Source organism: Panthera tigris, chromosome D1 (genome assembly GCF_018350195.1).
Source record: "Panthera tigris isolate Pti1 chromosome D1, P.tigris_Pti1_mat1.1, whole genome shotgun sequence".
NCBI classification, from domain to species: domain Eukaryota; kingdom Metazoa; phylum Chordata; class Mammalia; order Carnivora; family Felidae; genus Panthera; species Panthera tigris.
This window is the reverse complement of record NC_056669.1, coordinates 104,499,675-104,526,987: the sequence shown is the minus strand read 5'-3', so window position 1 is coordinate 104,526,987 and position 27,313 is coordinate 104,499,675. Positions and strand designations below refer to the sequence as shown.

The 27,313-nt window shown below is 56.7% G+C and overlaps 1 protein-coding gene across 2 annotated transcripts; it reads left to right on the top strand.

Moving 5' to 3' along the window:
- Nucleotides 1–678: 678 nt before the first annotated feature.
- VWCE (von Willebrand factor C and EGF domains) lies at nt 679–27,313 on the top strand. Of its 2 annotated transcripts, XM_042958416.1 has the most exons (20): nt 679–788; nt 3,290–3,384; nt 3,508–3,597; nt 3,901–4,029; nt 6,753–6,869; nt 9,127–9,243; nt 10,140–10,268; nt 11,262–11,674; nt 11,757–11,850; nt 13,086–13,168; nt 14,873–14,960; nt 16,679–16,764; nt 17,992–18,109; nt 18,622–18,707; nt 20,062–20,158; nt 21,541–21,623; nt 22,707–22,797; nt 22,879–22,961; nt 23,263–23,353; nt 26,325–27,313. In XM_042958416.1, the coding sequence occupies exons 1-20, from the start codon at nt 679–681 to the stop codon at nt 26,918–26,920; spliced, it is 2,796 nt and encodes a 931-aa protein (XP_042814350.1). In that variant the 3' UTR covers nt 26,921–27,313. The 2 variants fall into 2 exon arrangements, with proteins under 2 accessions (XP_042814350.1, XP_042814351.1); XM_042958417.1 differs by lacking the exon at nt 679–788 and having other exon boundaries at nt 3,298–3,384; nt 18,622–18,687; nt 20,066–20,158; nt 22,707–22,961.

The window sequence follows — 27,313 nt, the reverse complement described above, 5'->3', positions numbered from 1 at the left end:
CAAAGAGCAGCCTGTGGGTTCAAGACCCGCTAGTGCCCCCTGGCCGGGGCGCAGGTGGATCCACTGACCCCGCGCACCCAGGGTTCGCGTGCTGATCTGCTGGCAGGCTGGGAGCCGGCCTAAAACTGCCCAGCAGCGCAGTGACCCAGCGTCCCACCTTCTCGTGACAACACAGGCAACTCCCGCTCCACGGAGACCGGCAATGCCCTGGCGCACAGCCTCCCGCGCCAGCCTTGCTCCGGGAGTCTCTTTCCTCCCAGGGCCTCAGTCTGACGCCCACAGCCCTTCTCAGGAAGCTGACTCCCAAACCCGGGCAGGGGGTGTGGGCCGAGGCCGAAACCCCGCCCCCAGGGGTCCCTGATCTTTGCCCCCGCCCCGGGCTCCGCGCCTCCCCTAGAGGCCACCGGCCGGCCGGCGGCGCTGCCTTTTGTGCGTTTCGCTCAGAGGTGCCAGAGACCCCCCCCCCCCACTCCCGCCACAGCCGTCCGCCGCGTCCCCTCGCGGCCCCCGGCCCCTCCTCTCGGAGTCCCCAGCCCCCCTGCTCGGCTCTGCGTGCCAGCTCGGGGCTCGCTGGTTCGCTCCCCGCGGCGCCAGGAGGAGGGGCGAGGGCCGGCAGCCCCCTCCCCCGCGCGCGGCGCCGGAGCCCAGCCGAGCCGGGGGGACCCGCCGCCGCCGGTCATGTGGGCCGGACTGCTCCTCCGGGCCGCCTGCGTCGCGCTCCTGCTGCCGGGGGCCCCGGCCCGCGGCTACACCGGGAGGAAGCCGCCCGGGCATTTCGCGGCCGAGAGGTAAGCGCCTCGAGCCCCTCCCCTGCCCCGCCGCAGGGGCGCTCCCGGCGTGGGGCAGAAGGGCGCCCCGGAGCCGCCGGCAGCCGCGCCTCGGGGCTCCCCTCCCGGGCGCTGTCCGTGCGCGGGCGCAGCCCGTGGTGGGGGGGGGGGGTCCGGACAAAGAGACAGCAGCCTGTGCTCCGGGCGGGAACCCGTTCTGCGCCCCTGGAGGGGCTGTCCTGACAAGAACCTGGGGGGATGGAGATCCAGGCGCTGAGTGAGCCCCTCTGAGTCTGCCCTGGCGCGCGGACCCCTGGCGAGGGCAGCCCGGGACGTGCCACCTGGTCTCCGGAGCGGCTGGTCGTCGCTGGCGAACGGGCCTCCCGGCCGCGCCGGCCGCGCCGGCCGCGCCGGGGCTGGGGGCTTCCTCTGCGTCCAGGCTGCACGCACGCCCCTGGACCTTGGAACCGCCGGGCTCTCCCCGGGTCACGTTTCGGTTTCCGCCTGTGCGCGCGCGCGGGCGGGGGTGGGGTGTTTGCCCCTTTGCTCTTTCCCGGTTGATGCCACCCTCCCCTCGAGTCCCCTCCCGGCGGAGGCCGGGCCGCCGCGTGTGCGTGATGCTCCGAGCGAGGGAACACGGTGTCAGCGGGCGGCCTGGCCCGCGGCCACCGCCTCGGGGGGCGCGCAGGGGGGCGGCCCCGCCAGGCTCGCAGCTCGCACGTGTGCTCCGCAGCCACCGCCAGTTCCTGCCCAGATGGGCCGGGCCCCCGCGGCGTTTCACAGCCTTCCAGCCACCTGTCTCCCCGTCACCGCCAGCCCTAGGAGGCTCCTCGGGGCGCTCGGCCGCCGCCCACCTGAGGGCGCGGCTCCACCAGCCTCGCGAGCATCCTTCCGTCCGCCGCTCTGGTGGCACCCCAGCCCCTTTCAGAGCCCCGTCTGAGGAGCCGGAGCCGCTGGCTCCTCTTTCCCAGGCTGCTGACAAAATCGCTCTAGCAAGGGGTAGCGGGTGGGACATCACTGCCAGCACCTCCCACCCCCAGCCCCCCAGCCCCCCAGCCCCCCAGCCCCCCAGCCCCGCGCTGCTTTGCTTCTTCTGTGATAACTTCAGAGAGGGGAGAGTCTCTGAGGCTCCAGGGACCGTCTGCTGCAGATGTTTCTGGACTGCCGTGTGCCGAAAGTTCCCCTTTCCGGAGCACTTGTCGCTCTTGACAGATACTCTCAGGCGTGGAGTGAGTCTGCCTTTCCCATGTGGCCAGTGCCTGCTGCGGCACCTAGCACGTGGCCCGTGTTCTGGGTGCTCCGTAGACTGCCTGAGTGGCAGCATATTCCCAGCAGCCTCCGTAGGGCAGGGCTTTCTTGTCCCTCTCCTGCGGTGCCGGGATTCCCAGTTCGAACCAGGCTGGGCTTCATCTCGGCGCCTAGCCATCACGGGACCAGTTCCCCTCACCACCTCCATCCCCCTCCCGGACTGTGCACCTGCTGTTCCCTCTGCCTGGAGCACCCCCCACCCCCCTCCGCTCTCACAGCCTGCCCCTACTCTACTTTTTCCTGCCTCAGCCTAGATTCTGTCCTTCCAGGAAGCCTCCCCTGATCCTCCTTGGGACTCCAAAGCCTGTCCCATTGTGGCACTTGTCACACTATTTCGTTTCCGCCTGGTTGTTTGTCTGCCCAGAGCCCCTTGAAGGTGGGGAAAGTGACTTGCTCCTGGCTGTAGTGCTATGCCTCACCCAGGGTCAGGCACACGCTCCCCTTTGCTGTTTGGGGCAGCTTGCTGGCACCCCCCCCCCCCCACCACATTGATGTCACCTGGGGAATGACCTCTCTCTGGCTTCTCTGGGGCTGGCCTCCTCCTTTGTCTCTTCTGCTGGCTTCCTTTCTCAACCTTTCCCTCAACTGCCATTTACTGAGCACATACTATGTGCCCGGCGGGCATCGCTTTTGACACTGAGGTGAACAAAAAAGATGAAGCCCTGGTCCTCAGAGAATGAGAGGGGAGACAGACAATGAATGAATCAACAAATTGATAAGTAACCGAATGCCCCAGAAAGTACGTGTTATGAAGAAGAATAAAGCAAGATAAGAGTGGGCAAGAAGGATCTCTCTGAGAAGGTACATGAGCCGAGAGACCTGGGTAAAGGCAGAAGAGAGTTGGGTGCGTTTCTGAGGAAGAACCTTCCTGACGGCGAGAGCTGCAGGTGCAAAGGTCCTGCGGCAGCCATGCCTGGGGCTCTTCAGCCATTGCCATCTTTCCCCGTCAGTGCTGAGGCCCCTCTCTCCCGGCCACTCTGCCTCTGTCATGTGGCAGGTATCTATAGGAGGCTGATGTCTGTTCTCTCACCCCTTTTTCTTTGTCCTGCCCCCGGGAGAGACTGTCTGGGTCGTTTTTCTTTGGGGACTTCCCACTGCCCCTCTGGCAGGTTTCGAGAACTATTTGTTGACTGGCCGGGAGACTTTCACGGCCTGGTAGACCAGTCCCTTGCCCGGTGCGGAAATGTGGAAAAGCATTCTCTCCTCTCTTCCAGACGCCGGCTGGGCCCCCACGTCTGCCTCTCGGGCTTCGGGAGTGGCTGCTGCCCTGGCTGGGCACCATCCATGGGCAGTGGGCACTGCACCCTTCGTAAGTGCCTGTCCCTGTGCCCCAAACATCCTCCACAGCAGGGCGCTCACTCCCTGGGCTGGCCTAAATAGGGCAGATTGGGGGCCCCAGCCCCCACTACCTCACCTGCATTTCTCCTCTCAGCCCTCTGCTCCTTTGGCTGCGGGAGGGGTATCTGCATTGCTCCCAACGTCTGCTCCTGCCAGGACGGAGAGCAAGGGGCCACCTGCCCAGGTAACGGGGTGGCATGGGGGGGGGGGTGGGACATGGCTGAGACTATGTGCCAGGCACGGGGTTTGGTCTTAGAGTATCATCTTCCGACAACCACCTAGGTGGGCATTCTCATCCCCATTTTATAGATGAGGAAACTGAGGCACAGAAGTTAGTGGCTCACCCAGGGTTTCATGGCTAGTAAGTGGCAGTGCTGGATTTACGATCGGGCCTTTCTGCCTCCCCAGCCCCTTCCCAGCAGAATTGAGGTGGGGACGGCCGGGAGTGGGGCATGGTGTGTGCTCACCCGTGTGCTGCCTGTTTCAGAAGCCCACGGACCCTGTGGAGAGTATGGCTGTGACCTTACCTGTAACCATGGCGGCTGTCAGGAGGTGGCCCGGGTGTGCCCCGTGGGCTTCACCATGACAGAGACAGCTGTCGGCATCAGGTGTACGGGTGAGAGACCTGGGAGCTGGCGGGGACGGGGCGAGAGGGGATTCTGTCTCTGCCGTCCTTCCAGAACAGTCTGCAGAGAGATGCAGGGCAAGGCTGAGCCGGGGAGAGCTCTGGTTTGAGAGTGGGCAGGGAGGTGCCGGCCCTCCAGATGCCCAAATATCCATCTGACAGATATTTGGGCAGCTCGGGGCCAGGAACTTGAGCGAGGGGCTGCGGTGACGAGTCGTGGGTTGGCCCCCGCTTCAGAATCGGAGGAGGGGAGACAAGTAAGGGTAACCGCAGCCCCGTGCGATGGGACCCTAAGTGGTGAAGTGCCTGGAGCCGGACCCACAGGGGGACAGATAACCAGGACTGGAGTCAGGGCTGACCACGGAAGGCTCCCTTGGGAACGTGATGTTTGAGTCACTGAGGGAAGCAAACCTCAATAATTACTGTGTAAAAGTGTGATTCGTTTGTGATTTCAAAAAGTTATTTTTTTTTAATGAAAAAAAATTTTCGTTAATGTTGATTCATTTTTGAGAGACAGAAACAGAGCAAGTGGGGGAGGGGCAGAGAGAGAGAGGGGGAGACACAGAATCTGAAGCAGGCTCCAGGCTCCGAGCCGTCAGCGCAGAGCCTGACACGGGACTTGAATGCACAAACTGGGAGATCATGACCTGAGCCAAAGTCCGAAGTCAGACGCTTAACCGACTGAGCCACCTAGGCGCCCCTTTAAAAAAATTTTTTTTAATGTTTATTCATTTTTGAGAGACAGAAACCGAGAGTAAGTGGGGAGGGGCAGAGAGAGAAAGAGGGAGACACAGAATCCGAAGCAGGCTCCAGGCTCCGAGCTGCCAGCACAGAGCCCGAGGCGGGGCTCGAACTCATGAACCACCAGATCCTGACCCGAGCCAAAGTCCTAAGCTTACCCGACTGAGCCCCCCACACGCCCCATGTGATTTTAAAAAAGTTCTTACAGGCCAAGTCTGTTACCTTCCTCAGAGGCAGCCTCTGGGACCAGTTTCTTGCATATCTTTCCAGAGAGTTGAAAGAAAGCCTTTTTTTGAATTTGGACTTTGTAAAACTAAGGTCTCTTCCCCAAATATAAAAGTGAAAAACAACTTATTTTGGAACATTTGGAAAGTAAAAGGAGGGTAGAAGATGAAAACAAACATGTCCCCGATGTCCCTAGATATTTGTTCCTAAAATGAACTTGTTTTTTCTTCCCTTTTCCCTGGCCGTGTGTGTGTGTGTGTGTGTGTGTGTGTGTGTGTGCGTGATGCATATTTGTGTGTTTTATAAATTGGCATCAGTCATGCCTTATCCATAGTTTTTGCTCCTTATTTTGCTCACCTTATATGGTGAGTGGGGAACAGTCCTTACAACAGAATTTTTACCGGCCACGCCTGTGGCTGCTGTCACTGCTGTCCCTCATTTAGGTCGCCTGCAGTGTTTCGCTGTCAGTAATGCTGCAGGAAGGAGGCTTCTCATCGGCCTCTCTCAGTATTCTCAGAAGGAGAACCATTGGGCCAAGGGTCTCACTAAGGAGTGTTGGTGCTCGGGCCCCATTGCAACATCCTCTTCAGGCAGGCTGAAGCAATTCATCCTCCCCTGAATGTTTTTCATGGGGAGTACTTCCTGCCTACACTTCTTGTTGCCCAGGGGACTGGGTCAAGGAAAAGCCAGAGAAGAGTGTCAGAGCTAGCACCGAGCAGGGCAGCACTGGCCGCCACCACGAGGGATCCCGGTGGGATGGGGTTAGTCAAGGTGGGCTTCCTAGAGGCGGCGGTTGTGGTCCCGAGGGGCCCGCTGTGGGGAGAGCAAGTACAGAGAATGCAGGTGTCCTGCAGGCACGGGGCCAGGGGGCGGGAGACTCGGATGCAGACTGCAGTGGGCAGTTGCATGCTGTGGGTCCTTGAGAGCCACCATGGACCACAGTTCTTAGAGGAGGAAGGGATGCCATGAAGCGGGGCTGGGGAGTTCTGTCCCCTGGTGCCCCTCACCCTGCAGGCCTGAACTTCCCCGCCCCCCCACCCCCCGGAGGATACTTGGATCCAGTCACCCCACCCTGGGCAGAAGCCTCAGAGCCTCATCGGCACTCCGCAGCCGAGCCTTAACCCACTGCTCCAGCCCTGTCTCCCGCTGCCCCTGTCTCTGTGCCTGGCCCCTCCTCCTGCTGCCTCCTGGTCCTCTGCCCAGTGCTCCTCCAGCGGCCGCTGGGGCCGGGCGTCACCTGGGGGGGCACGTATCACCCGGCCGTGCGCTGGCCTCACAGGCGTGTGTCGTGGCTCTTAAATGTTACCAGACCGTAACCAGCCGGAGAATCTGTGCCATGTCTTGGTCACATTTGTGTCCTCAATGGCCCCCCCTCCAGATCGGCTGCATACAGGTGGTGCTCAATAAACACTTAGTGGACTTTAGTCAGCCTCCCTGTTCAGTCTCCTCTGCCCTGCTAGGGTCGCCCTGCGGTGGGGCCATTGAAAATCGTTCTGTCTCAGCCATGCTCTCTGTCATCTGGTCTGCATGGGTCACAGAGCAGGAGCCTGGCCTCTCGGCCTCTGCTTCCTGGAGGTTCCCTCATGGCCGATGACCTTCCTGGGGCCTGGTCTTTCTGTCTCGGGTGGGGGTTCCACCCGGCTGAAGGCGGGCTTCTTGCGCGGACAGGGTCCCTGTGGGGTAGAGTTTCTCCCTGCACGCAGCCACGTTCAGAGTCGTCCGTGCAAAGATGTTTTCTCTCTTCCCAGACATTGACGAATGCTTAAGCTCCTCCTGCGAGGGCCAGTGCGTGAACACAGAAGGCGGATTTGTGTGTGAGTGTGGGCCCGGCATGCAGCTGTCTGCCGACCGCCACAGCTGCCGAGGTGAGTGGCCCAGGGACAGGTGACCACCGCTGCTGGGCTCTGAGTTGAAGGCGTGGCCCTACCCAGCCCAACATGTGCACTTCGTCCGTGCATTACTGCATCTTACCTTCCCCGTGGTCCCCTGAGGGAGATATTGTATCACCCCCATTTTGCTGATGGGAAAACTGAGGCTCACCCAAGGCCGTTCTGTCAGTAAACACTGGAGTCAGCTTGAATCCTGGCATGTCGACCCTAGGGCCCTTGCTCTGACCCGGCACGGCAGGGTGGAGGGAGGGGGCTGGAGAGGCCTAGGGGAGAGCCAGGGGCTGGGCGGAGGAGGCCACCGAGGTGAGGGAGGGCCTCGTGGGACATGGGACGTGGGACGCCGTGCCTGCTGCAGTCATTCACCCCCTGCATTCATTAGTTCCACCTGCCCCCAGTCTGGTGGGGAGAGGCAGAACGAGGTTGGGGTGAGGAGTCAGTGCTGGGGGAGCTCCGGGGAGAGGAAGGAGTCTTTGCTCCTGAGTGGACAGGATGAGGGAGACCTTTGAACATAGTCCCCCTTTCCTTTAAGAGGACTTACAGAAGGAAGCATTCTCTCTTAAACGAGGCAGATGAGGGGAAAGCTGCCCCATGAACCTGCGCTATTATTTTCTATTGTTTGAAATGGTCGTAAATGGGAAAATAAGTTTTAAAAGTTGCTAGTTCCAGACCTTCTCTGCCCCTCCTTCTCTCTACTCTGCCTGGGGAATAACCCTGGTGTCTTAGCCCTCTCCGGCTGCTGTAACAAAATCCCACCGCGTGGGCCGCTTTAACAACAGAAATTTGTTCTCACGGGTCTGGAGGCCGGGAAGTCCGAGGTCAAGGTGCCAGCCCATTCACTTTCGGGTGAAGGCCCTTCCTGGCTTGTAGCCAGTCACTTCTTGCTGGTTCTTACAAGTAGAGGTAGCAAGCTCTAAGGGCACGATCCCGTCTCGAGGGTCCCCCCCACCCCCCAGCCGCCTCAAGACCTCATCTAAACCTAATTAAGGACAAGAGACGAGCAGCAGACGGTTGCAGAACTGGATTCTGGCACCGTGCTCACACTTTGCGTGCCTTTTGGCATTTCATTCCCATTTCAAACTGATCCTGTGAGGTTGATACTGTTCACTTCCGTTTTCCTGATAGGACCACTGAGAAATTGAAGAAATTAAGTAACTTGCCCAAGATCATGTTAGGGCTGGGACTTGAACCCAGTTGTTCCTCTCCCTGCTTTTTCTCCTCTCAGCAACCTGTCTCGAAGGTGTCTCCACATCCGGGCAAACAAACCTGCCTTGTTCCTTTTTTTTTTTTTTTTTTTTTTTTTTTTTAATGTTTTTATTTATTTTTGAAGGAGAGAGAGACAGAACATGAGCGGGGGAGGAGCAGAGAGAGAGGGAGACATAGAATCTGAAGCAGGCTCCAGGCTCTGAGCTGTCAGCACAGAGCCCGACGCGGGGCTCGAACCCACGAACTGTGAGATCATGACCTGAGCTGAAGTCGGACGCTTAACCGACTGAGCCACCCAGGCACCCCACTGCCTTGTTCTTTTTAACTGCTTCCTGCTGCTCTGCAGCACAAACACCCCCTAGTTTACCAACTCTTCTTTTATTGATGAACATGTGGATTATTTCCAGCTTTTCATGATTTCAAACGATGGTCTGGGGAAGCTTTGACAGAGGAGGTGCTATAGAAGCTGAGTTTTGAGGTATGAGTAGGAGTTTGCCCCCAGTCAAGATGCACAGGCATGCCAGGCAGACAAAAGAACATGGGCCAAGAGGGAGGCCCCCAAGAACATGGTGCATTTAGACGATGGCAGAACAAAGGTGAGGGGCAGGGAAGGAGGTAGGAAAGGCCGCCCGGGGGGTCGAGAGCTATGGTGCAGCATTGGTACCACAGTGGTGCCTGTGGGAGCAGAGAGTGGCCTGATCAGAGAGGTGCCCTTTGCACAGAACAGCCTGGAGGCCAGGTAGCAGATGGCTTAGGAGGGGCACAGGGGAGCTGCGTGAGGCCATTACTCTTCTCCAGACTAGACGCAAAGGCAGCCCAGGCTATGGTAGGGCAGTGAGGATGGAGAGAAGAGGGCTGGTCCAGGGAGAATGTCACTGATAGGCTGAATGTGGGTGGTGAGAAAGAGAGGGTTTAAGATGGTCCTTCACGGCCCTGAGGATGGAAACAGGAGAGGAAGACGGGGGAGCACACCATTCCAATACTCCGTGGGGGGGGAAATGACCTTCAGGCTTGCCCTGGTCCCTTCCAGACACTGACGAATGCCTCGGGACCCCCTGTCAGCAGAGGTGTAGAAACAGCATCGGCAGCTACAGGTGTTCCTGTAGACCGGGTTTCCATCTCCATGGCAACCGGCACTCCTGTGTAGGTAAGGTGGGGGGACCCTGTTGTCTTCATGGTTAGGCTGCCAGCCACCGGTCACCTGGACAGGGCGAGCCCAGGGACGGGGACGGGCCAGCAGTCTGGACCTCCTGGCTGCCTGGAGCCCGTAAGCACTTGAGCGTCTGCTCAGAGCCTGCCTTTTCCTGGGGTTGGCGTGGCTCCTCACGGAAGACCCTGTCTTGGACTTTTCCTGGCCACATGCAACTTTCATCCTGTTATGTTCCTCTTCCACCCCTCTCCCAGATACACCCCAAGGATTCCTCTCTGCTCACCCATTTTCTTGACTGCCTTTGCTCCCCTTGGTAAATAAAGCGTGTTAGTCTTGGTTCCTCTGGTTTAGAAGGAGACCCCTGTTTTCTCAGCCCATTAGCAGATATTTCCAGAAAGGGATTGGCATGTTTGGCTCAAGCTTGGCTCATGGGTTGAAGGTGGGGTCCCGTGGGCCTGAAAACAGACCTTGTTCTGGTGGAGTTTGGTATTTGTCCCGAAGCCTACCTTGAAGCAGTGCCGTGATTTTCGAGACTCTTTTCAGAAGGGGCTGCACCATCTCAAACCTGGCCGGTGGGATGGTGGAAGGTTTGGAGATGACATTCCCAGCAGGGCTCGTCCCCACCAGCCAGCGTGTAACCACTGCTGCGTGGTGCTGGGGGATGAGTCACCGGTGCATCCATTAAACGCCAACTGGATGTATGAACCTTCCAAAGGGACTAGCAGTAGATTGTGGCCCCACTCCTAGACATCTGAGTCACCTCCCACACTCTGAGGTAGGGATGGACCCTGTCAGAACATGGCTGGGAGAGTCTCCCAGTCTCTTCTGGGCCCAGGGATGGAGGAAGAAGTAGCCTCAACAAGGCGGCTGTTGGCAGCGAGGCTCTCCTGCAGATGTAAACGAGTGTCGGAGGCCTCTGGAGAGGCGAGTCTGTCACCATTCCTGCCATAACACCGTGGGCAGCTTCCTGTGCACATGCCGACCTGGTTTCAGGCTCCGAGCTGACCGCGTGTCCTGTGAAGGTGAGCGACCGTTCATACTTGCCCTCCTAGGCCCCAGCTCCGTCCCAACCTTGGGCCGGGTTTTACCAGGCCCCGCCCCCGTCCCACCCAGCCCCCCTCCCTCCAGCCCGCAGGCTCCGCCCCCTCCCACCCAGGCCACGCCCTCCAGCCCCAACCTTTGGCCAGTTTCCCCAGGCCCCGCCCTACAGCTCCAAGGCGCCGCCCCAACATTAGGCCCGTCCCCTCAGGCCCCGGTCGCGTCCCAACCGGGCCCCGCCCTCCAGCTCCATCCTTAGGCCTGTTTCCCCAAGCCACGCCCCCCGTCCCACCCAAGCCACGCCCCTGCCCTGGCCCTGCCCTCCCAGCGCTGGGCCTTTTTCCTTTTCTACCCATTCTTTTTCAATTCATTTTGTTATTTCCAACTCTTCACTTTCTTTCTCACTTCTTCCTTCTACTTCTTTACCCATTCGTCCTCCCTTGTCATTTTACTGTTTCCCTAACCCTTTTGTTTTCCCCCAAATGGTAAAAGGTGGGGGGGGGGCGGGGGCGGGGAGAGGAGCACGTGACAGGAGTCGCAGTAACCTGGGCTCCCAGGGACACTTTGGACGATGTGGCATCAGTTCGCTCTGCCATACTTTGACAGTGTGCCTAAAAACATGCGTTTCCGATCATCTAAATGCCGAAGATGCTCTTTCTAGCCCATGGCAAGCTTTCCCCGGGCTGTTCCTTCATCCCCAGCCTCAGCATCCCCTCTTGGGAAGCCACGTCTGGGCGGGGCAGCAGGGGACCCACTCCCAACTTGTCACTTGGGCCTGCTCCTGTAGTGCTTTCCCCTCAGCCTTGTGTGATGGTCACTGTAGCCCCCTTGGTCTGGGGTGAACTGGGGGTATTAGACTCTTAATGCTGATGAAGAAAAACTGGTCCACAGACATTCAGTGACTGGCGGTGGGCTGCAGTCTCGCCTCCTGCCACTGCTGCTGCCTCCCTCAAGAGACCCCCGTGCTTCCGTTTCAGCTTTCCCCAAAGCCGTGCTGGCCCCCTCTGCCATCCTGCAGCCCCTGCAGCACCCGCCCAAAATGCTACTGCTGCTCCCGGAGGCGGGCCGGCCTGCCCTCTCTCCTGGACACAGCCCTCCTTCCGGAGCCCCGGGGCCCCCAGCTGGCGTCAGGACCACCAGCCTGCTGTCTCCCACCCCTGCACCACACACTTGGCCGCCAGCCACCCTGGTGGCCACTCCTGTGCCTAGTGCCTCCCTCCTGGGAACCCTGGGACCTCCCTCGCAACTACAGGAGGTGACTCCTTACTTGCCCAGGGGCCCAGAGGCCACGTGGTTGGCACCAGGGTCCTCTGCCTGTTGGCACCTGGGAGCCACGTATGAGTCCGGAAGCCGCTGGACAGAGGCTGGGTGTTCCCAGTGCCGGTGCCAGGTAGGTGGAAGGGGTCCTGGGGGCTGCTCTGGTCCACTGTCCGGGGCCTCGTGATGGCTGGAAGTCCTGCTTCTGCTTCCAGAACGGGGAGGTGAGCTGTGAAAAGGTGATGTGTGAAGCTGCTTGTTCCCACCCGATTCCCTCCGAAGATGGAGGCTGCTGCCCGTCGTGCACAGGTGGGAGCTGGTCTGGGGGAGGCTAAGAGTCCCCCTCATGATCCTGCTTCTTTTCTTCCCCAGCCCTTCTGCAGCTGAAAGGCTGTTCTCTAACTTTGGGGTACATTAGAATCACCTGAATCACTAGAATCTGGGGGCCTCACCCCCAGAGCTTCTGATTTATTAGGCATGGGGTAGGGCCTGGGGACTTGCGTTTCCAGCAAGTTCCCAGGTGATGCTGAAGTTGCTGGTTCAAGGACCACACTTTGAGACCCACTGGTCCACGCTGTGGTATCCCTCAAGGGGAATTTTCCATCTTTTGGGGATCCTTTTTGAGCCTCATTCATTCATTCATTCATTCAGTGAGTTCCTCCACATCTCCCTTCTCCAGATGTCCCCTTCCCTGTCCCAACTCCCCTCCCACAACCAGAGGAGGGATCCTTCATCAATCCTGTCCTCTTTCCAATTCCCTCCCATGATCTGTTTACAGTTTTTCATCGGCTTCCCGTTGCTGCAAGGATAATGACCCTGAATCTTAACGAGTCCTTCAAACAGAGCTTGGCAAAACTCACTGGCACACGAATCCCTGGGATCTTGTTACAATGCAGCTTCTCCTTCAGTAGACCTGGGAGGGTGGGGGGGCCGGAACTGCTGCGTTCTCTGAAGCTCCGGTGATAAGATGCTGAGGCCACTGCGAGTGAAACAGCAGTGAAGACATCTTCCTAAGGGTTAGAATGAGCATAGACTTAGTGGTGTCTTTAGGATGTTCGTGGCCTCTTACCACGTTCCTGCTCTATACTGAGCCCTGATTGCGAATGGCTGTGGATCCGTCCAAGTCCCTGCCCACAGTGGTGTTCCCATTTTATGATAAAGACAACTGAGTCCAGAGAGGCTAAGTGACATGTCCAAGGTCACCTGGGTTCCTGAATGGACAGGCCAGGTTTTGAACCCAGGGCTGTCTGGCTGCCTTTCCTGCCTTATGGGGAAAATATGCCAGGTCCTGCATATAGTTCTAGGTTTACAGACACCAATGGAGCCCTCCTGGGCCATCTGATGTGGGTGTCTCTTGCTTACCCCTCCGGGGGGGGGGGGGTCCTAGGACTGCACAGTTCTGGGTGCCTGGATCTGCCCCTCCCGGGACATCCTGGCTAGTGAGAGAATGTTCCAGGTACATTATGCCTGGAAAAGTAATGAGATCTCAAGCTTCCACCACTTTGAAGAGGTCTGATGCCTCCACTCTTGTTTGTCTTTCAAAGGCTGTTTTCACAGTGGCGTCATCCGAGCCGAAGGGGACGTGTTTTCACCTGCCAATGAGAACTGCACCGTCTGTGTCTGCATGGTGAGCCTCACAAGAGCCCTGAAGCCTCGCGGGTGTTTTCCTAACCTTTGGGGGTTTTAGAGGAAGAGGGAAAGATCGGGTGTTAAAAGTGAGCTTGTCAAATGGAAGGAGAGTTCCCAGGTTGTGGATTTTGGTTGGAATCTGTCGAATTTAAAGGCGTGGGGGTCTGTGGAGTCAGGGAGGCTTCTGCTGAGCAGGAAAGAGCCAACAGGCAAACAGGGTCCATCTGTCTAGGAAGGGGAGGGGATGAAACTCCCTCGGAAACTTCCCACCAGGGAGGCTGTTTTTCTCTCCAGGCAAAATATTTGCCAGCACAATAAAGGTATCCACATCTGGGAGGGAGGAGGCTTATTACCAGACGCCGCTTGTTAAGAGTATTATTTCGCTTTAGGCAAATTCACTTCTGTAAGAATGGTTATGAAGGACCTACTGTGTTCCTACTGTGACGCCAGGTGCCGTCACACAGATTTGATTATGAGCACGCAGTGTGCACCAGGCACGGGGCTTGGGGCCTTTCATCTGTTGCCTTACCCGAGGCTCCTGGCAGCTCGTCTGGGTCGGCTTTACTGTCCCTGTTCCACAGATGAAAAGACCGAGGCCGGGAGGTGCCAAGAGGTCTGTCTGTATCCAAGGCCCGGGCTCTGATCGCCAACCCTCACTACCAGCCTCTGACCATCACTGGCCTGGAGGTGACCGCAGAGGCTGCAGTGTGCGATGGGGGGTGAGGCAGGTAGACAGCCACCTCCACGCTTTACTGGGCTCTTCCTGTGTGCCACACACACGCAGTGGCCAAGCACTTTCGTGGATCATGTCATTGTGTGTATCCTCAGCGATCCCTGACAGAGGCACCTCTTCTACCCCATCTCACGGATAGGGAGACTGAGGCTAAGTGAGGTGATGGACATTGTCCAGAGTCACACGACTCGTTCGTGGAGGAGCAAACACTGCAACTCACCTCTTGCTGCTCCAGAGGTGGGGGCGGGGGGGGGGGGGGAGGGTTATTTTTTATTTTTTAATTTTTTTGAGGCGGGGGATTTTTATTTTTTATTTTTTCGCCTTAACTTCAAATTTAAAATTAAGTCTTAACGGGCACCCCGGTGGCTCAGTCCGTTAAACATCTGACTCTTGGTTCAGGTCATGATCTCACGGTTCGTGGGTTCGAGCCCCACGTCGGGCTCTGTGCTAATAGTGCAGAGCCTGCTTGGGATTCTGTCTCGCCCTCCCTCTCTCTCTCATCCTCCCCTGCTCACACACACACACACACACACACTCTCTCTCTCTCTCTCTCTCTCTCACAATAAATAAATGTTAAAAATATTTTTTAATAAAAAAGTAAGTTTTAAATTTAATTCTTTGAATAGCCAGTAGAGTCACATGGTTCAAAACTCAGATGTACAGGAAGGTGTCTTTGACGGAGGAACCTCTGTTTGCCTCTTCCCGGCATCCTTCCAGAAGCTTCTATGTGCCGTGGGAGGATGTTCTCACCACACCGTAGCAAATGCCAGGAACTAAGTCCCTGCACACTGTCCTTGTTGTCACCATGGTGGCATCCAAAAGGTTTGGGATGGCTTCCTTTCGGAGGCTTTGGTCTTGGACAGGAAGCTTGAGGGGTGGCGTGAGATAGGGAATGAGCTTGAGGGGCCTTGGGGCCTGGTTCCCCTCCTCCCCTCTGCCCCCACCCACCACCACCTCTCCCCTCCTCAGGCCGGAAATGTGTCCTGCATGTCCCCTGAGTGTCCTCCCGGCCCCTGTCAGACCCCCCTGAAGTCAGATTGTTGTACTTGTATTCCAGGTAAGTGAGTCTTTGGGGTTCCGGGTGGGGGACTCGGCTTTTGTGTGTGTGTTTGGGAGCAGGGTGAACAGAGCAGGGGAAGGAGATTGAGTTTTGCTTCAGAAACTCCAATCAAGTGAAGCATTTCAAAGTGCCAGCTTAACTGAGCGCCTACTATGTGCATAGTGCTTTAGATGCTAGATTGGGCTCATAGCCCAGTCTGCCCCTGCTCTAGGAGGCGCCTTCAGCACGGCCAGGAAGGGGTGTGAGTCCATCCTTGGCATGGCTCTGTCTTGAGACTAGAAGGGCGTCTCCCCTTCCCCACTAATGAGTTGGTCCTTTGTTGAAAATGTGGTTCTCTTTTCCTGGGATGACCTCATCATCATCACAAATGTTCCCCGACGGCTCTGTGCTGCTGCCTGCCAGCCCTTGATCTCATTGAATCCATGTGGCACAGCCTTGAGGGAGTACGATTCAGAGGCCCATTTCATAGATGATGAAACTGAGGCTCACGGAAGTCATTGCTGCCCAGAGACATAACGACCAGTTAATATCAGAACAGAACTGGAAATCAAGGCTGCCTGATTTCAAAGCTGGTGTTCTTTAAAAAAATTCTTTTTTTTTTTTTAATTTTTAAATTTGTTTAACGTTTTAAAAAATATTTATTCATTTGAGAGAGAGAAAGACTGAGTGCGAGTGGGGGAGGGGCAGAGAGAGAGAAAGAGAGAGAGAGAGAGACAGAATCCCAAGCAGGCTCCAGGCTCTGTGCTGACAGCACAGAGCCAGACGTGGGGCTCACACCCACGATCTGTGAAATCATGACCTGAGCCGAAGTCGGATGCCTAACCAACTGAGCCACCCAGGCGCCCCTGAAAAATTATTTTCTTAACTTTTAAGTATTATTTTCAGCTAAGACATTTCTGAATAGGTAATATACTGCCTATGAAGTAGGAGCCTTTGTCAGCTCTTATCAACCCCATTCTACAGATGAAAAGATTGTGGCTTAGACAAATTAAGTATGTCCCCTTGAATCCCTCCCTAGTGGGTTGCGTAGCTGGGATTTGAACCGAAGGCGGTCTAAGCCAGGGGGACCTGGGCCAATTTTTAGGCTGTTTTTAAAAAAAAAAAAAACTTTTTTTAACGTTTATTTATTATTGAGAGACAGAGAGAGACAGAGCATGAGCATGGGAGGGGCAGAGAGAGGAGACACAGAATTCAAAGCAGGCTCCAGGCTCTGAGCTGTCAGCACAGAGCCCGACACGGGGCTTGAACTCACAAACCACAAGATCATGACCTGAGTCAAAGTCAGAGGGGAGGCTTAACCGACTGAGCCACCCAGGCGCCCCTAGGCTGTTTTTATCTGTAGGGGGGCAGTCTTCAGAGGAGAGGCTCTCACTGACTCCTCCCTACCTCCAGGGGATGTCATTTGTCCCAGACCTTGTCTTGGGTGTCTGGGCCAGTCTCTTTTCATTTCTTCTTTTTTTTTTTTTTTCTTACTCTTTAGTTATTCCGGGATTCCCTCCCTTTTTGGTTAAGGACCTTAGTTTGCACATGACTCACTCTCCATCAGTTTTTAAGCAACAGCTTATTTTTTTTGTCAAGGGTTTGGAGGGGAGCGGTTGGCTCCCTGAGTGTGGGGTATGCTGGAGGGCATGGTGGGAGTGTTAGCTTCCCGAGGGCCCCTCCCCTCCCCACTCTTCCCCTTTCTCTTTAGCTGCCTCTCCCTTTCTCCTCTGCAGTGAGATGCTATTTCCACGGCCGGTGGTACGCAGACGGGGCTGTGTTCAGTGTGGGAGGTGATGAGTGTACCACCTGTGTCTGCCAGGTAGGTGGGTGGGGGAGGGGAGCAGGGCGCAGGACTTTCCCAGCATGCCTCGACCAGGAGACTAGGAGCTGCCACATGGCAGAAGGGAAACTGAGGCAGCAGGGGCATTACTCGCGTTCACCAAGGCCTGCCCACAGTCTCCTTGGAGTTCACCCTTCAGCAGAGCTATTTGTAGAGTACCTACTGTGTGCCCAGAGCAATGCCAAATGCTGGGGACACAGCTAAGCACAAGACAGCCCCAGTCCCCTCTTTCAGGGAGCCCACAGCCTAGGTGGGCTGTGGGCTGATGACCGGGGCTCCTCACCGGAAGGGAAGGCTTCTTGGAGGAGGGATGTTAAGTTGACACCTGAGGGGTGAGGGAGAGGAGCCTGAGGCAGGTGTGCCCGGCAGAAGCGAGAACGCACAGCCCGTTCTAAGGCCTGAACGTGTCCCTGCTGCCTGGGGCACAGAGTGCAAGAGACTAGGCCAGAGAGGCAGCTGTGCATAGGGAGGGTCCTTGAGTTGGGGTCTGAGAAGCAGGGCCTGGGGCAGGATTCTCGTGTAAGTCATCTTTGGAATGGCAGCCAAGGGCAGAGGAAGGAGCCAGGTGAAGACGGGGTCTCAGGCTGACTCCACAGGGAGCTCTGGAAGGAGTTGCACGGCAGAGACGGGTGTGCGCAGAGATCAGGGAGCTCGCATCAGTTAGTTGTATGCACTCCCTCTGCTCTCCGGGAAGTGGGGGTGAAGGAACCATCCAGGCACCTGAAGGACTCGGCGGCTGTCAACCAAAGGCAGTCCTTAGAGGAAGGGGTCGCGGGGAGGAGGGGGCCTCACAGCCTCTCCCACAGACTCAGGAAGGGCTTTTCTGGCCAGGCTGAGGGCTCTGGACTTGGCAGAGCTGATGACCGGTTTTAATTGGTGGAGCCGTGCGATCATATTGGTGCACGAGAACGTTCTGTGGCTGCAGAGTGAGGGTGCACTGGGGTGAGAGCAGAAGGCTGTTGCACAAGTGAAGGGAAGGGGTGCTGGGGCTATGGCCCGGGCAGGCGGAGACCCCCAGCCCAACAGCTGGGACATCCCAGAACGTGCTCCTGGCCTCCCCCCAGCCACCCCCACCCCCATCCCTGGAGATTCTTTGTCACTTTGAGGAGAATGACAGCAGCAGCCTGGCAGCCTCCTCTTCAGCTTTCAGATGGCCCAGGGCCAGGGAGCTGCCCTCACTGGCCCGTGTGCCTGGTTCTCTTCCAGAACGGGGAGGTGGAATGTTCCTTCACACCATGTCCGGAACTGGATTGTCCCCGAGAGGAGTGGTGGCTGGGCCCTGGACAGTGCTGCTTCACCTGCCGGGAGCCCACACCCATGACAGGTGAGGGCCCCCAGCCCTGCACCCCAGGGCGATGCCCTCCAGCCCATGGCGATGCCCTCCAGGAGGGAGGCTGAGCTTTGCGTGCAAAGACTTAGGGTGTGTGTTTCTGTAAGCATGTATGTCTCTGTGAGTGTGTGTGTGTGTGTGTGTGTGTGTGTGTGTGTATGTGTTTGCAGTATTTGTGCGAGTGTGCCCGTGTGTGTGTGAATGGGTTTGTAGGTTTATGTGTGTTTATGGGTTTGTAGGTTAAGTGTATGTCTGTGCGAGGTGCCTGTGTGAACTGGGCACACGTTTGGAGGGAAGAGTCACTAACTGAGGGACCCCACAGACAGCTGCGGGCAGCCCCTGGGTCCAGCAGGTGGCGGGACAGACACCTGGGGAGCTGCCTGGGCAGTGTGAGCGAGCAGAGGCGGCTGTCCTTGGTGGGGTGTTGCTGTAGGTCCGGCGGGCGCTCAGCACCTCCTCGGCGCTCGCGCCCACCCGAGCTTTCTCCCTCACTGTCCCCCGGCCAGGCTGCTCTCTCGACGACAACGGGGTTGAGTTTCCTATTGGACAGATCTGGTCTCCCGGTGACCCCTGTGAGTTATGCATCTGCCAGGTGAATGACAGCGTGCACGCCTTCAGCTGCTTCCCCCGGCGGTCCCTGCCTCTCCCCGAGCAAGCCCTTCTGCCCTGCGCGGGCCCTCCGGGCCGGGCACCCCCTGCTCCAGAAGCCGGGCCGCCTCAGCCCGCCCCTCGTCTCCCTCCCATGCTGGCAGGTTCCATGTTTACAGGAGGGGCTGGGACCCAGTTTCTTCTGTCCTCGGTAGCTCTTTTGGAACAGCGGAGCTTGGCAACCTGCCTAAATGGGGTGCCACACGCTGCTTGCGAGGACTCGGGTCCCAAGAGCAGGTTTCCCCGGGGAACAGGTAACTGAAGGGGCGTAACAGCCCGCGGCTCAGTAGTGCAGGCCTTTCCTGCGAAGCTGCAGTGTTTCCTTCGGGAACGTGAATCTGTGACCTCAGTTCATCAGAAATGGATAAGGAGGGGGTGCTCGAGCTTTAGAGTCCGGTTGACCCCGATATGCCAACATAGCCACTTACCAAGAAACGCTATTGTTTCGGCTCGTTAAGTACGCACGTCGGCTTTTGTTTCGAGTTCTTGATTCATGCCTCGGAGCTTAGAGCTTTATTTCTCAAAATGAGGTCCCTGCACCGGCGGTGTCCTCGGCATCACCTGGAGCCTGTTGGACACGCACCATCTCCAGGCTGCTCAGACCTCCGGGCTCAGAATCTGCATTTTAATCCCCGGTGACCCATGTGCACACCGGCTTTTGAGAGGCACAGCCCCCAAGTACCTTGGATGCGCCGTTTGTTAAAAAGCCTTAGACCCTTGCAGAACTTGGGAACGTTTCCTTGGGATTACAGTCGGGAGGAGGGTACCTCCGCTGCCTTTCCCCTTTGTGACTGACCCAGGGCACTCGTAGTCTAAGAAAGCTTTGTCAACGTTCAGATTCTCGGAGGGAAGAAAAGAAACCGTATGTGGTGCTTTTGTCTTCTGAAATAGACATTTCCGGTGGAATAGTTTTCTATAAAAATAGGATTTTATTGTACTCTATAGGTTTGGGGTGAGCCAGGGTTCCAGGGAAAAGCTGAGAGAATTTGGATGGGGTGGTGGTGAGCTTTGGCTGTTGCCAGAGAAGGACAGGAAGCCGAGGAGACCAAAACCCCGCTCTGACCTTCCTTGTCCTTAGATAGGGAAGCCTTCCCGGAAGGCTCACACCCCCTTTCCCAAGGAGCCGGTCCTCTGTGTGGGGGTACCTGCCACGTCCTAGCTGCATCATGGCGCCCTCCAGGCAAGCCTTGGCCAGTCTGAGGCATTGCCCTCTCTGGTGGGGGGGAGGGTGGGGTCGGGCAAGGAGGCCGGGCCCAGTGTGTCAGGTGGGGTCTGGGTGAAGTTCTTCCTTCCTTCAGGCAGATGGCTCAGTGAGCTGCAAGAGGACAGACTGCGTGGACTCCTGCCCTCACCCAATTCGGATCCCTGGACAGTGCTGTCCGGACTGTTCAGCAGGTAATTCCCTGCTTGTGGGGCTACACAGCACCCCTCCCCCCCACATCTGGGCTCACCCTGCCCCAGGTTCCTCCAGACAGGACCACACAGGCTTTATCTCCGGTCATCCTCACAACAGCCCCATGGGAGAAACCCATTTTACAGATGAGGAAAGTGAGGGGGGTGGTTCGTAAAGCAGTTTGCCCAAGGCAGGCCCGGTCTGGGTGCTAGAAGCAGAGAGAAAGATATGCTGAGTTTGTAGCCTAGGTGGGGTGACAAAGGTTCATACCTGTGAAACAGGGAACAGTGAGAGAATATAAAAATGATACTTTTTGGAGGTGCCTGGGTGGCTCAGTCACTTGAGTGTCCGACTCTTGATTTCAAGTCATGATCTTACAGTTTGTGGGATTGAGCCCCTCATCAGGCTCTGCGCTGACAGTGTGGAGCCTGCTTGGGATTCTCTGTCTCTCTCTCTCTCTCTCTCTCTGCCTGTTTGCATGAGTGTTCTCTCTCTCTCTCTCTCTCTCTCTCTCAAAATAAGTAAACTTTAAAAAATGATACTTTTTTCCACTTTTTAAAATTTTATTTTTACATAATGTCTACACCCAACGTGGGACATGAACTTATAACCCCAAGTTCAACAGTCACACGCTCTTGCAACTGAGCCAGCCAGGCTCCCCGATACTTATTTTTTTTATATTAATTTCACCTGTTCTATTATTTCAAAAGTATTGAAAACATACAGAGAGCAAAAATAAAAACAATTTAAAAAGGCCCCTTATCATCTTTAGCCTCATGGTTTTGTTTTTTTCATCTCTTTTCAAGACATAAGTATCTTTATATATATAACATATCTATAACATGTATCCATAAGTAACAAATAATGTATCTAACATATATATATGAAAAAAGAGTTACCTGTTGTCCTGTCACCTCCTTTTATACTTACTCGAATGTGATAAATGGCATCGAGGTGGCAGCCCTCAGATCTGGCCTCTGCGGGCTTGGGGAAGCGGAGGGAGGCGGTGTGGGGGAATGTTCTGGAAGGTGGGGGGTCGATGGGGGAGCAGAGAGGATGGCTGTGGTGCCGGGCTCTCAGGTTGTGTCTCCCAGTCCCCCCGGCTTGATCTTGCCCGGTGAGGGGCAGGGGAGGAAACGCTTCCCTCCCTGGAAGAAGAGCCACTCTGACCCCTCTGCTAAGTCCAGTGCCAAAAAAAAAAAAAAAAAAAAAAGTCCGTGCCCAATCCAGACCTGTGTTTTGTCTCTTCTCCAAACCCCGCGCTGACTGCCTGGGGCTGGCCTGACCTTTGCTTCCCAGAAAACTCTTGGACCTTCATCCTTGGCAGGCACCTGGTCACCAGCCACCTTCCTGGCTGGCGCTCACCCCCTGCTTTCTCTGGCAGGCTGCACCTACACAGGCAGAATCTTCTACAACAACCAGACCTTCCCATCCGTGCTGGACCCGTGTCTGAGCTGCATCTGCCTGGTAAGGACCACCCAGACCTGACCCCCGTCTGTGGAAACTCCACAGACACTGACCCCTGCTCATGAACCTTGGAGGCAAAATCCAGAACCTTCCAAGAGAAAAGTCATCCTGGGTCACGGTGAAAGTTGGCTCCCTCCGGCCCTACCGAGGGTGAATCTTTACTCGGGGCCAGAGAAATATTTTTTAAGCCTGCCCAGCGAAAGCCCTCCGCTTCTGGGTGATCAGGGGGAGTCCTGGGGGCTCCCAGTAGTAAACACGTGCGTGCTCGCTGAGGGTGCAGGTGAAGGCCTCAAGCCCAGGACTCTGAGCTGGAATCTGTGATATACTCCCATTATCGAGTTCTTGCTGTGTGCCGATCCAGCTCTCGGCCCTCTCTCTGCATGAGCTCAGTTAATCTTCGGGGGAATCCTCTGAGGTAGGTGCCAGGGTCATGTCCATCTGCTAAGTGAGGAAACTGAGGCACAGAGAGACGAAGTCCTTCCCTCAAGATTCTCACGCTGGTCCACTCGAGTGCCAAGAATCGAATCGTAGTGTTCTGAGTCTGCGCTCCAGGAGGTGAACCTTTGCCCCTAAGCCAGGCTGCCTCTCGGTCTGAAAAAGCATGCGAGATAGTTAAGATCATTTAGTGTTTGGAAAATGGGGGAAAAAGTCCTATTCCTTGTCACGCTGGAAACGTCCGAGGCCAGTCGAGTGAGCACGCCGAGTGGAAAGGGACAAGGTCTACAGAAACAGAGAAACTCAGGGTGAACGTCTCGGGCCTCTGAGTGGCCTTATTTGTTCACGTGCTTCCGGGAGCTTCAGCCTTCCGGGTCCTTCTGTCTCCTCGGTTTCTGGTGCTCACCTTTCCTGGGTATTTTGTGGATTTGATCGGCAGGGACCTGTTGAAAGATGAGCGGCACGGTCAAGGCCAGGCCCTTGGCTCTGTGGGGCTTGCGTTCTGTCGAGAAGACAGACTGAGTGAATGAACCTCTCCCCCAACCGTGGTGGCTCCGATGGTCGCTCCGTGGTTATGCGGCTGTCCTTCCCGAGTGTCCCATCAGCTGCTCGGAGCAAAAGGCCTTGTGTGTTTTCTGTGTCCCGCAGCTGGGCTCGGTGGCCTGCTCCCCGGTGGACTGCCCCATCACCTGCACCTACCCTTTCCACCCCGACGGGGAATGCTGCCCGGTCTGCAGAGGTGAGTGGGACCAGCACCCCTATGTCCGAGGCTTCCAGCTGGGCCTTGGCCCTCATGGCCCTGTCCCCTCTGCTCCCGCAGATTGCAACTACGAGGGAAGGAAGGTGGTGAACGGCCAGGTGTTCACCTTGGACGATGAGCCTTGTACCCAGTGCACGTGCCAGGTAAGCTGGGCCTGGGGACGCAGGGGCTGCCCGGCCAGGGACTGCGTCTGGCCTGTTGTCCCTTTGCAAAACTGTAAGTCCCCTCAGCCAACATAAGCCCGCCTTCCTCCTGCCTTCCCAGCTTTAATTGCCGGCCAGCATGCCTCCAGATTTGATGGTATCCTCCCTCTTTGTGGTCTCCTTAAAGCGGCCCTGCTGTTCAGCCTCTGTCCCAGGAGCTTTCTGTGGGCGTAAGAGGCGCGTGGGGTGCCGTCCTGGGACGGGATGGGGCTTCCTCACTTGTGTCCCTGTGCTTCCCCAGCTGGGAGAGGTGAGCTGTGAGAAGGTGCCCTGCCAGCCGGCCTGCTCGGACCCCTCCACGCCCCCTGGGGACTGCTGTCCCTCCTGTCCAGGTGAGCGGGCCTCTGGGCCCTGGGGCTTCTCCACTGTCTTCCTGCACTTTGCTCTTGCCAGAAACGGAGAACTTGTAAAGGGCTGGGTGTGAGACACCCAGGCTCAGCGGGGGAACGCGTCTGGCTCGAGGCCACACCGCCAGCACGCGGCGAGGACAAGCCTGGGCTCGCTCATCCTCATCCAGCGTCCCTTGTGCCACATCCGTGACACCTGTGTCCCTTTTCCTTCATTACCTCCTCCCTTAATCTCTTTTTCTCCTCTTTTCTCCCTTTTCCAACAACAACAACAACAACAACAAAAACACCCCACTATTTAGGAACTGAATCAACTTGGCAGGGGAGTAACCACAGTATGTCCTGAATACTAGGTGTTACCATCTCCAGTTTCCTGGTGAGGAAACAGAGGTGCAGAGGGGTGGAGGGGCACGCTCAAGGTCACGTAACTGACGGGCCGGAGAGCCGGGATTTGAGCCCAGAGTTGATGCTTTGTAGCTCCTGCGTTGTCTTGACTGCTGAACACGATTTTCATTTTTTTGTCCATTCCATCATGAGGGTCCACCCGTGTGGCTCTTTCTGCAGAGGTACAGATAGGACCCAGACAAAGTGCCGTAACACATGGCTTTAAAGTACCGACGTAGCCCAGAGCTGGCCGTTGTAAAAAGCCCCCAGATACTCCGGTTTGCTCACCCTCTGACTTTTAAGCTGACGTTTGGACAGTTTCTCGATTCTTCTTCTTTTTCTGTCTATCCATAATGGACCTGCTGTGAAAAATCTTGGGTCCGACAACTTTGTTCTTTTCACACTTTGTGAGTTGTGTCGGGGCCCTGTGGTTAGCAGGTGGAATCCTGGGCCATGGGGCACTGGGGGGGGGGGGCGGGTGTGGCGCGGGGACCCCAGCAGCATGACAGCGCGTCACCAGATGGGGCCCCTCGACCAAGCGGCAACTTGCCGTGGGGTAGCCGGCTCCCCACACGTCCTCCAGCTCTACACCATGTGCCTTGAATTTAATTTTTCCAATTTAACACGCCCGTAAAGTACCTGACGTGTGGCTATTGTATGGTTTTTTTTTTAATGTTTATTTATTTTGAGAGAGAGAGAGCGCGCGCGCGCTACTGAGGGAGGGGCAGAGAGAGGGAGAGAATCCCAAGCAGGCTCCGCGCTTGGGGCGCACGGGGCTCAAACCCACAAACCTCAAGATCACCACTCAAGCTCTAGCTGCTGGTGTTGGGCTCAAGCCGGGGTCTCTCCGATTCCTTGCCCCGTGCTGTCTTGCCTTCACAAGGGGAAACAGAGGCCCAAGGAGGTAAGGTGCAGAGCCTGGCCGCTTCTCCCGGGACACTCCACCTTTGGCTCCATTCGCCATGTGCCTCTTCCTAACAATAGCTCCTTTTAGGGAGAAGCCACTTTTTGTTGAAATAGAATATGAATTGTTTCCTTTGGTACTTAATAAACATAACAGTTTTCTTGAGATGTAATTCATGCGCCACTTAATTCACACACTCAAAGCATATAGTTCCGTGCCTTCGGGTATATTCAGAGCTGTGTGTCCGTCTTTCAGATGATTTTTAAAATCATTCCAGGGGCACCTGGAATGAAGTCGGTTAAATGTCCGACTTTCGCTCAGGTCACGATCTCACGGCTCGTGAGTTCGAGCCCAGCGTGGGGCTCTGTGCTGACAGATCAGAGCCTGGAGCCTGCTTCGGATTCTGCGTCTCCCGCTCTCTCTGTCCCTCCCCTGCTTGCATTCTATCCCCCACCTCAAAAATAAATAAGAAAACGTTACAAAAATTCTAAAAAGTAGGGGCGCCTGGGTGGCTCAGTCGGTTAAGCGTCCGACTTCGGCTCAGGTCATGATCTCAGTCTGTGAGTTCGAGCCCCGCGTCAGGCTCTGTGCTGACGGCTCAGAGCCTGGAACTGCTTCAGATTCTGTGTCTCCCTCTCTCTGTGCCCCTCCCCTGTTCATGCTCTGTCTCTCTCTGTCTCAAAAATAAATAAACGTTAAAAAAATTTTTTTAAAAATTCTAAAAAGTAAAATGTAATCATTCCAGGTTTTATGGATTTGACAGCATCTGTCTCCTTCTGATCATACCTTTCTCCAATACTCTCCCTTCTTTTTTTTTTTTTAATTTTTTTAACGTTTATTAATTTTTGAGACAGAGACAGAGCATGAACAGGGGAGGGGCAGAGAGAGAGGGAGACACAGAATCTGAAACAGGCTCCAGGCTCTGAGCTGTCAGCACAGAGCCTGATGCGGGGCTCGAACTCACGGACTGTGAGATCATGACCTGAGCCGAAGTCAGACGCTCAACCGACCAAGCCACCCAGGCGCCCCTCCAATATTCTCCCTTCTTATGCGTCTTCACTCCTCGCTCTCTCGGCCTAAGCCTCTTCCTTTGCTTGTTCTCTGCCCGTGTGCCAAGCCCTTATGACGTGCCAGGCTCCAGGCTGAGACTCCAAAAAGTTTTTTTTTTTTTTTTCAATAGACTTTATTTTTTTAGAGCAGTTTTAGGTTCACGGAAAAATGAGCAGACGGTACAGCCTCCCCTGTCACGAACATCCTGTACCAGATGGTCCGTTTGCCACAATCCACGAACCTCCACGGACACATGGTTATCACCCAACGTCCGTCCGTCCTTAACATCCGGGTTTAGGCTGAGATTTCCCATGCACCGTTCATTCAGTCCTCAGAGTGACTCTGTACGTCGTGATGATGCCCACTTTACAGATGAGGACACCGAGGCCCAAGGGAGTTATGTGCCTTATACAACGTCACAGAGCCAATGCCTGGCAGAGTGACTTTGGGGGATTGCCCCCCTCTATTCAAGGTTCCCTTTTGGTCTCTCCCTGGAGGCAGGGGCCAGCTGGTCCTTACCAGGTGTGAGCGGCCTCCGTCCCCAGGGCAACTCATCCCAGAGCCGCCTCGGCCGTCCGGAGAACCAATGTGCATCTTGATTCCTCCTCTTCTCTCTAGATTCCCTGGAAAGAAGAGCCGTGGAGTCTGGCAAGGCAGCTCGGAGCCCCCGTGGGGACACTGAGGCCCCGGTGAACTGTAGCTCGTGCCCAGGCCCCCCAGCAGCGTTGCCTGAGAGACCAGTGCCCCATGTTCTCCAGCTCCTCCTCAGAACGAACGTGACCACCACGCAGACTCTACCCACGAGCCCCTCAGGAGACCAGGCCTCACCCTCACCCCATCCGGGGCCTGGGGGCACATTCCCAGGGGAGCCGGGGGCCTCCCAGCCCTCCCCGGGGCCTTTGATCCTTCCAAGAGCCTCCACTCTACCTCTAGCTGCTCCCGGAGCTCCTGGGCCTCCTCCTGTAACCCCAGAGCCTGAATCCTCATCTGGAGCCCAGACAGCGACCAGACGGCCCTCTCCGCCTGCCATCGTCCTGACTGAACCGTCAGCCCGTTCCACGACGGCCCCCAGCCCCTCAGAGACCCCCGCCACCCTCCTCCGGCCTCGCAGACTCTCTCCCGCCGCCTCCAGACTGTCTGCGGCCCTGGCAGTCATGGCCAGCCCCAGCCCCCCGCGCACGGGGACCTCAGAGGGGGAGGAATCCACCGGGTAAGCCGGCCTCGGCTTCAGGGCCCTGCCTGGGAGACTTCGGACACAGAAAACTGCCAGGGGCCCTGGGCGCTGGCAGGGAGGCTCTGGGGCGACCGAGGCTGGCGACGCCAGAGGCTCACTGCTGCAGGGCTCCTGGGGGGGAACGTCCCCGGGGTCCAATGCAGCCTTGTCCCCAAGAAGCATTTGGAGTGTGCCGTGAGAGGAGGCAAACGGCATTCTCCACGGTCGCATCCTCCTCGGACACCACAGCGGCCTGTCTTGGAAGGAAGGCTGGGGCTGCTGAGCTCCCCGCTCTGGAGGAGAAGAGTCAGAGGGCCTGGGAGTCCCCTGGGATTGTGCCTCCAGCCGTCCCTCGTCCCTCCCTGAGGTTTCCCGATTAAAGGCTGTCTCCGTC

What these genes read in the sequence shown, in the direction of transcription:
- VWCE (XM_042958416.1), top strand. Translation starts at nt 679, where the DNA reads ATGTGGGCCGGACTGCTCCTCCGGGCCGCCTGCGTCGCGCTCCTGCTG. An exon ending in CTGCTGCCCGTCGTGCACAG is followed by an intron (nt 11,851 to 13,085) that starts GTGGGAGCTGGT and finishes TGTCTTTCAAAG; the next exon opens with GCTGTTTTCACAGTGGCGTC. An exon ending in CTGTCCGGACTGTTCAGCAG is followed by an intron (nt 20,159 to 21,540) that starts GTAATTCCCTGC and finishes TTTCTCTGGCAG; the next exon opens with GCTGCACCTACACAGGCAGA.